This window comes from Coloeus monedula (genome assembly GCF_965178545.1).
Source record: "Coloeus monedula genome assembly, chromosome: 5".
Classification (NCBI taxonomy): Eukaryota; Metazoa; Chordata; class Aves; order Passeriformes; family Corvidae; genus Coloeus; species Coloeus monedula.
Window position 1 is genome coordinate 32,600,382 of NC_138785.1, and position 12,892 is coordinate 32,613,273.

Sequence of the window (12,892 nt, forward strand, 5' to 3'; positions counted from 1 at the left end):
TGGTATGTTTTATGTTGAAATGTTTCCTTAAAAATGAAGCCCTTTTTCTTTTCCCACTCCAATAATCTCCACTGAGAAAAAAGGTTCTTCACAAAAGCAGCTGAGGATAAAAACAGACAATCAAAAAAGCTCAAGTTTTAAGATGTGTCTGTGTTCACTGAAATAACAGTTCAGGAACAACTTAGCCTACAGTATCCCTGATGACTGAATTTGTCCTTTTTCAAGGCTAATTCTCTTCATCTTGAATATTATTTGCTAAATCTCATGGAAGAATAATGTAATTTCATCTGTGATTTGTACTTGTAGGTTGAGCCTTGATGTACAATGCTTTGACAAAAGAGAAAATTATGGGGTAATAGAGAAGCAAGCTCTTCAGGATGTTAATCAGAATCAGTCTTCCTGTTAAATGTTTCCTCCCTCAGCTCTTGACAAGGTGATGGCTTTTGGAGGATGGAGGTTCTCAGTATCATCTGTGTGCTGGATACCATGGCTTCTGTCAATCACTTATGAGCTTGCTTGGCTTGCTGCAAACCTAACAGATGATTATTCTGTCTGCTTCAGAGAGTCTGGCTCAACAGGCCCGTCCCCTCCTAAGCATATGTCATCTTCCCTAGATAATTAGATGGTACATATCCCTTCTGACCTTTTGCTTCAGCTAGCCACCATTCCTTATTGCCACTCAGGTCGGAAAAGCGAAGTATCCTCACCTTCTGGTACTCCTGAAGGCTGAGTTCGTGATCACTTCTAGCTTGAAATGCATAAACAGCATAGAAGATCTGAAAAAGGAAAACCACATAAAGCAAAATCAGAATTGAAAAATGTAGCCACATCTTACCATGTAGCTCTGTATGAGGAGGAGTTCTGTACACAGAAAACATGTAATGACATGCACAAACCAGTGTTCAACCACATGGCCTGCAATTTCTAGACAGGACCAAAATGAAAAGTAAAACTGAAGGATCTGGGGAATTCTGCATGAGGAACAAATCAAGCTCCAAGACCTCATCACCTACTACACTGGCAAGGTTTTCAACTCACACCAAGTGGCCATGGATTGGATGAAGAATTTCTCAGCAAGGTTTCCTTGTGGAGAATCACCTTTCCTAAAGCTCCTGTACTTAAATGTGGCACATGGGTCACTTCTGTGCCTTGCTGATCAGCATTCTTGTCACAGCTTTCTTGTCAACAGTAAGTTGGAAAATCCCCCAAACTGAGCTATTTTGCAGGTTCCTGCTCCACAGGAGAACCTTGGGGCATACACAGGGTGGGATAAAGCAACAGTGTATTTTCTGTGGTGCAGGACTGCAATTCACAGTTTAACTGATTCTCTTTTCCTACTTCATAGTATATAAGAGCAGAGGATAACAAATTCTCATGTCACGCTGACAGATTAGTGCCACTCTTCTCCAGCGTAAAAGGAAGCCATTTAAATTACAAATTGTGTAAGTCTAGATTTCAAATAGGAATAACAAGAAGGCAGGCACAGTGTGTATCATACTTACATCCACACCCTGATCATCCATACCCTGAAGAGCACCAGTCCCTGTGCCATAAATTTGAAATGTGGGATTTTCACAGAAGTGAAGAGGTGAGCTGCTGTCACTCTTCTTGTACCCTGGACTTCTTGTGCTGCTGTCAGTAGAGGGCCGTGAAGAGACAAAGAGGCTGATGTCATCAAAATCATCATCACCAAAGCCATTTTCTGCTACATCCTTCTGCACTTTGACTGGATTGTAAGGCCTCAGGAAGGAGGAATACACGTACCCTGTGAGGACTAGAAACCAGAATAAAGAGACAGAAAATAAACAAACAGCAAAACACTGCTAAAATAATTTTTAAACCATTTTATACAGCTGTCAGTATGACAGAGGCAAACAGATGGGGCCAGAATGAAAAGAAATCAATATCCCAAAGGGTAGCCATTATTGGGATATTTGTGCAGGGAACTTACTTCCTGTGTCAACAAGCCATCTGCTTGTGCTTCCAAAGGAGTCCTTTTGCTCCACAACAGCCACCAGTTCTCCTTCATGCAAGTCAATATCGAATTCCTGCACAGCATTGCACTTGCGCTTAGCCTGGTACAGCGACTCGGTGCTGTACGTGGACAGCAGCTTGGATCTGTGGTCTTCTGTTTGGCGTGGGGACTCCAGCTGAAAAGCAAACAATTAATATTCATCCTCAGTAGTGCTGAGGCCATTTCTAAATAAAAATCTGTTTATGCTGCATGTGGCAACTGACCCAGTGTTTCTACACACAGACCAAGGAGTTACTTGCACAGGGATCAAATCTCCTTTTCATGTGCAGGAAGGACCTGTCCCACTGCATAGTAACAGGTGAGCAATAAAGGGCACATTTTAAAGAAATGTAGGAATTTCACTAATTAAAGACCTCTTAGTCTGTCCTCTGCTCTCAGAGCTGGTGTTTTGTATGTGAACTGTCTCCTGCTAAACTGCTTTTCTGTAGCCATGACCTTTGTATTCCTATGTAATATCACAGAAAAAGCATAATCCAAAAATGGGCTGAGACCACATAACAATTTGCATGATAAGGCATTAGGCAAAAAAAATCAGTGGTACCCAAACTGGCTGCTTTTTGTGTGAAATTACCTCTCTAAATGAGGGTAAGGTGCCATTAGCTGCTGGAAGCATATTCATTTCAGGGTTTGGTTAGAGGGCAGGGAGGGGGTTGCTGCACATCAATGGGATCTTAACATACCACAGAAGCAAGAGCACATGTGCCTTCACTGATGCTAAAAGGAATTCTACAACTGCCTCAGCTTCTCCTGTAAACCTGCACTCAAGTCTTTATTTTCCTGTAAACTAGATTCCTGAAACCTCCAGAAACATCTGATAAGATTGGGAACACAAATGTCCTGGTGGATTTTCTGAATCTTCTGCTGTGGGTATGTATGTTTGTGCATGTATGTGTAAGAACCAGTACATATAACCACAGCTGAGCACAAGGAAAAAAATCTTCTGAATTAGAAGACTAAGATGCACTGTAAGAGTAGTTAATAAATGAAGTTACCAAAGTTTACATATACCTTAGCCTTAACATGTACTTAAAGGCCTAAGGGCAATCAGAGGTAATTTCAAGTGGATTTTCAAGATATTAACATGAAAAAAAAGTGAAAAATCTTCAGAAGTTACTGATCAATGAAAGCTTCACTCCAACAACCTCATTCAGAGTCACAGTGAAGAGACAAAGCCCAAACCTTAAGGCAGCATAAAAACGGCTTTTTTCCAAAAGTGATCAAAAGAGGATGCTTCATAAACAATTTGGATGTATGGTACTCACCGGAGAAGGAACAGGTTTCTTTCTTTCCAAGCTCAATTTTCTCTCAATAAAGGTTGCACTGCTGTTTTCTTTTACAAAATTCAGCTTGTGAACCTCCTCTATCAATTGATTCTGCACTTCACAGATGCTTGAGGAGGACAGCTGCAAACACAAATGTGGGTTAGATCTCATGTACAAAACGGTAGGGAGGTTGGAGAGAGCAGATTTGGTTTAATTGGCTGAATGCTAGGAGTCAGGAAATCTGACAAGTTATGTCTATTTTTTGCAGAGCCCAAAAGCAGTGTACTCTCTGTGTATGAGATGTAAAGAGAAGAAAGGCCCTTGCTTAAAGAAAGTTTCTAATAAATGCTATATAGATTTAAAAGACATAGGAATTGAAGTTAAATCATTAAAGATATTCTAAACAGTGATGAAAATGAAGAGCCTTGCCTTTATGCTACTGAGCCACCTGCTTTCAGATGCAAATGTGCATCTCAGCAGCTATCAGAGTGGCCAATGTGCTGCAAGGCTTGGAGTAGCTTACCCCACAGCTGTGTGTTTGTGCAACTGAGTGCTGCCAACAGGTTTAAAAATTGTTGGGTAACTGAGTCTCTGTCTGTGGCACTGGGTAAGTACTTTTGGTCTGTGCCTAATACAAAATACATTTGCTGATGTAAACACAAAAAAAGAAGATAATTTTTTTTGCCAGATCCTCACAGAAAACAAGGCCCAATACAACAGCTTTCAAAACACAAAAACGTCAAATTACAGGGATGAAATTTCTTCATGTGGAAAAAGCCTTCATTTTCCCATTAAACACCACAGCTCTATGTCTTGATCCTGCCCCTTACTACAATGTGCCCTGTTCAAGCCTTAATGGAAAGGAATACTCCAGAATTGCCTCATTACAGTGTGTTTCCCAAGTAGCCTTGCTTCTGTTCAGGTGAGTGGATTTGTATGTGTGGAAGGCATTGTTTCAGCCGTGTTTCTCAGGGGGCTCAAGTCCTCCAGGCAAGGCTGTTCCTTACTGCCAAGAGATGCCTGCAGGAGCTTCTGCATCATATTTGGGTTTAAAAGCAACTTGATTTTCATAAAAATTATTTAATCAGATCTCCTAACTTGTTTCTCTTTTGCAGTCATCTGTGAATCTGCAGGTCTAGCAGCAAAGGAAGTGTTCATGTACTTTCTTGTAATTTCCTGTGTTTTCTGGACTAGTCAGGGTAGATGCTAAGAAATGCTAGCAGCTGCCTTCTTTTTGCCTTCCTGTAATATTCTTGCCATTACTATCACTGTAACAGCTGGAACGGTTCCATTAGGATTATTCTTGAAAAGTCCAGGTCTGACAAAAGTTCAGAACCTAAGTTTCTCAGAGAGCAGTCCGGAGTGACCTTATTGTGGCCTTCAGTGCCTAAAGGGGGCCTACAGGAAAGCTGGAGAGGGATATTTTACAAGGGCATGTAATGACAGGACAAGGGGGAATGGCTTTAAACTGAAAGAGGGCAGGTTTAGATTAGTTTATTGTGACCGTGGTGAGGCACTGAAATGGCTTCTGCAGAGAAGCTGTGGGTTCCTTATCCCTGGAAGCATTAAAGGTCAGGTTGGATGAGGCTTGAAGCAACCTGGTCTAGTGGAAGATGTCCCTGTTAATGGCAGGAGAACTGGAACTAGATGGTCTTTAAGGTCCCTTACAACCAAACTATTTTGATTCTATGAACTTAATCTTCACTGAGCTTGCAAAGGAAAAAAAACCCACAAATCTGACTGTGCCCAGCAGAACAAATGAAATCACAAAATCAGTAAATCAGCGTAGCTTTGTAGATATGTGTCCTACATAACTTTAGCCAAAGCATACAGAAAGAAAAAAAGACAAATCAAGGCACAGCTACACCTGTTTCTAATGTACTTACTGGAACAGGCACCATGACAGCAGAGTTTGACTGAAGTGCTGCAAACGTAATATTCCCAAGGAGGGTGATGAAGCAATGTAGGCAGTTCAATACAATCTTTTTGGCTGCTCTGTTGAATACCTGAAGTTCTTCCACTAGCTGTGCATTTAGAGCCTCATAGTCTTTCTTTGCCAGGTCCAGCTCTTCTCCAGCTGACCTCTGAAGGTAGCTGTTGTAGTCCAGCAACTTGTCATAGCGCTTCTGAATGAGCTTCTGAGGGCCTGGAAACAGGGCTTGCAGTGCTGAGAGAGGAGTCAAGACAAGCTTGTCCAGCTGAGCCATCTGGAAAGTATAAACCAGACCTACTCATTACTTTATTCATACAGTCCTTCAGACCCCATAATGGGCTGAGCCTGATGGCAGCCCATCAAGCAATCTGTTCATCACTCTTCACAAAGCATTGCTGCCAGAGCAAGCAGGGTCCAGCATGACTTAGAATCTCCTTCATAACAGGAGAGGTATCAGTTTTTCAGCATACAGTGTCTGCTAATGGCAGTGGTCCCTTGGAGCGTGCAGCCTGAGCTGCTACCCCTAGGGAGCTGCCACTGGGGGAAAACAGCAAGGATTGGTCAAGTGGTCAAATAAAACTGGGATTTCCTTAACTGGAAGGCCCACACCAATATACAGTGTGAAGGCAATGAGGTCTTATTAAGTGGCAGTCTTGAATTCTCTCAAAGCTGCTTTTCTTTTTTTTTTTTTTTTTTTCTTCTCCTGGAAACAGCTGTAACTCAATTCCTGTTTAAGCAAACACAAACAATCACTTGATTTGATTAAATTAGGTTATGCTTGTTGGTTTTATCTCTAGTAATCAACAAAATTAGACACCTGGTAAAAAAACAGTCCTCCTCAGACTTTTCCATTAGTCTCTAATTGTCTCAAGGGATTAATATTGCATGAAATAAAATTTATTTTTGTAAGTCATTTGTTCAAATACAGCACCAGCTTGTAGTGAGTGAAATTCATCATCATATTAAAGCTCTTGGACATTCTGTGTGAATTAAGTTGTTGGGTTGAATGTGAGAATAAAAAACCAGCTGCCTCTGCATTCTCCAAAATAGACCAGAGTTGAGGCCAGATCCACGTTAGCCCCAGAGTTTCTCTCCAAGGCCAAGATGATGTACACTGGCTAAATAGCTCCTATTTTATTTCCACCTGAAAAACTGGGCTGTGTTTAGTGAACCAATTTTTGACACATTAAGAAAACAATTCTTCCAAACTGCTGGACCTGATTTCTGAAAAAGAGGCTACTGGGAATTTCTGCCCTGAAATTTTTCCACAAAGTCTAATGAGAGAGGAAGGTGTACGTTATTGACAAATGGGAAAAAAACCCCAAAGAGTTAACCTGAGCCCATTGCTGAGATCTCCCTTTTTAATAACCTTTCAGGAAAACATGTGAAGAACACCATGGGTTGTTCAGTGAGAACAGCTACTCATTGTGCAATACCAAGCCGAAAGTTTTTTTAAAAACCCATATAGGTTTAAAACCCATCGGATAGGGAATCCTTGTAATCTTGTAAATCCGAGTCACAGAAATAAACAGATAATAAGTAGAAATCAACAATTGTTAGTAACAATGCCCACAGTTAAAATTAAGTTGTCGGGTATTTTTTTTAAATTACATAGACTTTCAGAATAGCTAGGTCATGAAACAGTAGCTGTTACAATTTTTTTTTCTATAAAGAAGCTTTCTGTTTCATCTATTGTGGAATTACTTCTACTTTTCTTTTATATTTCTGAATATGGGGGAAGCTTCCATACTGGGCACACTCACCACTGCAATGATAGAGAGGTATTCTTTGTGCAATCATTCATTGTAAAGACATTGAAAATATCATTCTGATCACTGAGATTAATTTTTGAGATACTTTTCACACATGGGAATCTCAAAGGAAAGGAAATACATCATCCTACTTCCCTTTCTTTATCCTGGATGTTGTGGTCTGTCATAGAGCCTTCTGTTTCTTGGCAGACTCTGTTTTCAGTGTTTTGGAAAGGACTGAATGGCTATATTTGAGTCAGCACTAAACTAGGAAAGTGTAGGAAACCTCTGGATTTTTCCAGCATGAGCAGCTATTTGAAGAAGCAGCCTGTCCCATTTTGAAGAGACATTTAGGTATCTTATTAGAGCCAGGCATTAGAGTCCATTTTAAAGCAGAAGAGTAGTTGAAAAACTATTTTTTTAATTGCTCTATTAATTACTATGGGCTATATTTGGATTTTTCATGGTTTCCCTATATGAAGGATTTGACAGCACTATGTTAATATCTGGACTTGATGATCCTAGAGGCCTTTTTCCAACCTAAACAGTCCTATGATTCCATGACTATAAAGATAATGACTTACTTAAAAAGTTAATAAATCTGAGATTTTTACAGATCTGTGATTCCCGTACCTGAGCACAATATCAATCACAAAAGTCACTCATACTGCAAGTGCTGGTAACAAAAGTAGCAAGGCAAAGATCTGCTGCTCTTTTCTGAAGTTCAGGTGAAACAAATACAGGTTTGTTCAGGTGATACAAACTTAGTGCAAAGATTTTAGTTTAAACCCAGGAAATTAGCTTGACAAGTTTTCCTTAGTTCCTCTAGAGAAAACGCAATGCATTTACGTTGTATTTTATCTTTGTTCTTACAGAAATTCAACCAAAAGCCCCACTCATCTTTCCCAGCAGATTCCTAAGGTGGTTTTTTTTCTCTTTTGTGTCCTAGTCTTCCTCACATACAGGCATTTTCTCAGACATACAGATAGCTGTGTAGCACTGGACACTGCATAAACTTACAAAGTCTTCACATAGATTTGCACTGTTGGTCCGTTTTTCCAAACAGTCACTGGCTTTGTCATCTTTATCTTGCAGGATTTCCTGAAGCCCAGTTATATTCTGGGCAGCCAGATGTATGGAATCCTAAATGAAAAGATGGTAGGAAGATGAAACTATTACAACACGTTTTAGTATACTGCATTCACTCCTGCAGCTACCACAATAATACTGATGGAATCAGACATATTTTCCATCTCTGACACCTGTGCAGCTGCCGTGCAGTTTCCAGTCACTGTGGGGCTGTTTACTGTGATAATATTTTCCTGTGCTTTGTCTATTTGAAATGCAAACTACTTAAGAATCAAGTTGTTAATGTTCAGCTGAAAAAACTATGCCCTAAACTAATGAATATCCCACTGGAAATCAGCTGCTCCTCAGCAAGAAGCCAGCTTCCCATGCATCCTCAAAAGCCTCTTTTAGGGGACTAAGTAGGACTACAGTGGTGTATTTCAGTTTCTCAGAATTTTAATCTCAATGAAGTGTGGATCCGTTTGGATGAGGAACTGTCAGCACCATTCCAGGCAACAGACCTCATTGGCTGAGCTCCCTGGCCTTTCCCTGTTTGCTGAACCAAACAAGGTGCGATTGTGATAAGCCCCGGCCAGCTGGTTATTGATCTTGCCTGGTTCTTCCTGCCTGGTTAGGGCACACTTACACTTTGTCTACAAAGTGTACCTACAAAGCTGGCAAATAGTCCATGAGAGGCTGAGAAGTCACAAGCCAACCCTCATCTTTGGAGAGGAGGATTGAAGCAAAGACATTTTAGAGAACCCGAGCACTCTGTACATCTAATGCTAGCCCTCAGCACAACCTAAACATGGGAAAAAGGAGGGAGTCCTTCCATCCAGAATATGTATTTTAGGACGTTTTAATTCATGTGGCTGCAGGTCAGTTCTTCCATCTTTAATGAGAAGCAGTTGGTGCTCCACTGTAGCAGATGAGGATGACAGCTTCATACAGAGATTGAAAGTCCTGACTGTGCCACCAGACAGCACCTTCTTCTCTGCACTGCACCTGTGGGTCTCCACAGAGCCTGCTTCTGTCAGGGGGAAAAATGCAAAAGTGTGGGCTTCAAAACATTTTTGCCATGGGCTCAGTAATGCAGTGGCAGCACAGGTTATTTATTTAATATTCTGACATAGACAGGCCTGCATATAGATAATTTGGTGTTGCCTAACCAGTGGCAGAAATGTGTGTCAAACTGGTTATGGACAGGGTTTGTGACCACAGATTGCAAAAATGCCTGTACCCACCTGGAGATGTTGTGAACAGAACGAAATGTTCTTCACACACGATTTCACAGTCTTCTCTAAACTTTGAAACAACTTTTCTTCCTTATTAAAAGTTTGATCTTTCACCTAAAATAGACATTTGCACTGTTATTTTGGCAGCCCAAAAGAGCCTGGATAATGAAAGGAACATCCAGAATGCTGCTAGAAAAATCCTTGAACTCCTCCCTTGGAAAACAGACCAACCCCTAATTCTCCCAAGCTCCAGCTGTAATTCAATCAAAGTCAAAACCGCTGGACAACACAGCAGGGAATTTAATTTTTAATCCTTGTGGAAGCAGGGAGTTACTTTATTACAAGCCCACTGGCGTGTGCCGAAAAAACCCTTCATTCTTCTGCGTGTTGTTGCTCCATCTGAGGAAAGGATGGAGGGAAAAGTGGGATGTTTGGGAGCCGTGGGCGCGCCCCGCGGGGGCCGGTGCGTGGGTGCCGGGGCGCTCTCCCGCAGGCAGGCTGTAGGTGGGGCTGTTACCCCAGAGCCGCGCCAGCCTTTCCTCTGGAAACGCCGGCAGCTGGGAACGGCCTCGGGAAACTTCTTTATGCCGGCTGGGAACACCCTGAAAACGCGGTGATTTCTGCCCATCTTTTCCTTGAGGGGCTTCAGAAATCTCAAGTCACGTCTTAGTGGTTTTGCCGTGAGGGTCGCTGCGTGTTTCAAGATATGAGTTGGGAACTTTCTCAGTCTAATTAAGCAGGAGAGACGGCTGAATCTCTAACAGATGTATTCTGGTACTAAAATCATTCTCAAATGTTTCAAGCTTAATTAGAAACAAAACAAAACAAAAAAACCCCACAAACCAGAAGCTTCTAAAGGAAAAAAAAAATGAAAAGAAAAATCACATATCCTCTTAATCAAATTTAATTCCCTTTTTCTCTGATTTTATAGCCTTGCTGGTGTCTGTCACATTCTGAATACAAAAAATTTCCACTGTATAAATGAATTAACAGAAAACATAAATGTGGGTAGTTTGTATCAGAGAAAGAGGGAAACCACTGATAAAAAACAAAACAGGAAAAAATTGCATGTATCTTGTAAAGTCACATCTAGAAAGACAAGTAACCTTGTATAATCAGCCATCTCGTGCAGTGAGGTACACTGGATATCACTTTCAAGGTCATTTGTAATTGATTTTCTCTGAGATTTCGATTTAAGCTTTCCTGAAAATGTTTATCCTGCTAGGTTTTGAATTACAACTTTGAAATTATGAAGGAGCATTTTTCTTTTGGCCACCCAGCACCCATCAGACTCATCAGAGAGTTCTTTGTGTCTGTAGTTTTGATGGTTCCTGGTCTTTACACATGTAGAGGCAAACCCTGTGGCCTTTCCTAATTAGAGGTATAGCTCATTTTCCTTGGTGGATTCTGAACTTTAATGCTACAACATGAGCAAGATGGACTGAACACATTCACAGCCTTGACAATAATCATTGCCAGGGTATCTGCAAAATGCTGACCTCAGGCTGAATTTCACAAAACTAGTGCTCACTTCCTCTCTGCTGAAGACCAGAAGTTTGAGAAACTCTTGAGTAAAAAAGGAAAAGGTGGAGAACACATTACTTTATTTTCTATTTCAATCACAAAAATCTTTCCTGTCTTCTGTGACAGTCAGAAAATGACTTTATAAATTAGACAGGAAAAAAAAGCAGCACCACAAACTCCATTTCCTACACGTTTTGAAAAACACCCAGTACAAAAGCAGAACTGAAGCTGTCAATGCAAATCTGCAGTTGGATGAGTAAGTACCTGAGGTTCTCCCCTCGTCAGTATTTTCAGATGGCTGGTAACCCTCTTGGATTTCTTGCTAATGGAGTGAATATTCAGTCGGGAAAACTTTTCTTTAAGGGTTTCATCATCATCATTCTTCCTGTACTTCAGCACTGCAGACAGAGAATTTCATTACATCAGTAGTCTGTATTTGCAGGACTTTTCACGGGGACAGGCACACAAATATGAAACCATTTGAGAGCAGACACTTTGATGTCACTTGCTGTAGTCTTGTATGAAAATGCTCAAAAAGATGAAAACCCCATTATCAACACTAGCCTTGGGAAGAGTGAAGTTAGGGCTTCAATGTGGCAAGTCTATAAAAAATATTGCTATTACTGCATCCTACTTATTATCAGTGTTTGCAACTGCATTACAGACAATATAACATGAATTCTTTCCCTGTGTTCATACTGGAGTTACTAGTCAGGTAAGACAGTTGGCTGAGGACAAGGGACATTAACGCATCTGTTACCTTCTTGAAACTCAGGATATTACACAACGGTGGGTGGTGGCACCAGGCAAAACTGATGTAGTGAAATATCTGGAGTTGAAATCTGTCATGTAATGGCCAGCCCAAACCTACAAAGAAAGAACTTACTGTGCTCTTTTCTTACCTAAATCTTTCCTCCTTTTAAGTTCATTGATGTTCACATTAATGTTTTTCATAACAAAAAGGGCATCTTGCAGTGCCTTGTGGTCAGGGTGAGAAGCAGGAGTTGAGTTCAAGAGCTCATGGAGCAACAAGGGATATTTCATCAGGCGTTGCACTGGTTTGATCAACAGGGATCCCAGGTCTATTAGGTTTGGCTTTCCTCTATAATTTATACCAAAAAAATTGTCACAAAATGAGAAATTCCTTGAATTGCAATTACCACTCAAGTCAAAAAATAAGATACATCTGTGAGGGAACAGGGGTGTTGCAAACGAAACCCTCCTGTCGCCCCCTCAATGAGAAATACACCCTGGGTCTGAATTTTCTGTGTTTTCAGAATTTAGCCGACTATTGCTTAGACATTACCTCTGAAACTGTCCCACTCAGTCTAAAGGTGCATGTGGTATAACTTACACATCACAACATCCAGGAAGGGAGATGTAGGTGGAAGAACAAATAACAGGAAGTTTGAGAAATGCGTGTGAGCAGGGCTGTTACATCCTGCTCTGGGCCCTCAGGCTTAAAATTGCAACATTTCCACTCTGTGAGTAACTGGGATGCCTGTTCACAGTGCATCCCTTCTCACAACATCCCTGACTTGGCACAGTGACCCTTAAGCTTTACTGTCTTTCATCTGTGGTTTTTCTTTGCTGGCTGCCAGTCAGTTCTAATGATGCCTGAGCTTCCAAAGGGTATCAAATCTGACCTGGGGAAATGTTGAACACACAGGATATTTACACAGGCTTGATCCAACCTTCTGGAAGCCTCCTTGCATACAGGCAAAGCAGGCAACTGGCCATGGTGGCAGAAGGATGAGAGTAGGACAGCCACAGTTTCCAGCATGGGCACAGGGATGCTCTGTGACTCTAGGCTCAATCCCCACTGGCTGGGCAGGGGCAGCAGAGCAGCATCCCCAGGCATTCAAGTGGCTCAGGCCATGAAGGCCACCTTGAGCTCTTGGGCCCCCATCCAGCTGAACACAGGCTCCAGCCCGGTTCCAGACAAAAGCCTTTGCTTACATTCTCCAGGCTGGAATGGGAGAGGCTGTGCAGTTTGCAGGCTGTCAGAACAGCCTCAAAGGAAACAGGGAAGGACTGAGCCACACGTGCCTTCCTTACCTTCCATGTAGCTGGTAGAAACATGG

At 41.5% G+C, this 12,892-nt stretch overlaps 1 protein-coding gene across 1 annotated transcript in view; it reads right to left on the bottom strand.

The window, feature by feature from the left end:
* Positions 1-590: 590 nt before the first annotated feature.
* The window catches only part of ARHGEF38 (Rho guanine nucleotide exchange factor 38), a gene marked incomplete at its 3' end in the record, with an annotated part of 36,048 nt that continues 23,746 nt past the window's right edge, over positions 591-12,892 (bottom strand). The window contains exons 6-14 of the mRNA XM_082282702.1: positions 11,711-11,910; positions 11,073-11,206; positions 9,294-9,398; positions 8,002-8,124; positions 5,184-5,504; positions 3,298-3,438; positions 1,952-2,150; positions 1,509-1,774; positions 591-776 (exon numbers count right to left, since the gene is read on the bottom strand). Of these exons, the coding sequence (XP_082138828.1) occupies positions 591-776; positions 1,509-1,774; positions 1,952-2,150; positions 3,298-3,438; positions 5,184-5,504; positions 8,002-8,124; positions 9,294-9,398; positions 11,073-11,206; positions 11,711-11,910 (1,675 nt within the window). The remainder of the gene's footprint in view (positions 777-1,508; positions 1,775-1,951; positions 2,151-3,297; positions 3,439-5,183; positions 5,505-8,001; positions 8,125-9,293; positions 9,399-11,072; positions 11,207-11,710; positions 11,911-12,892) is intronic.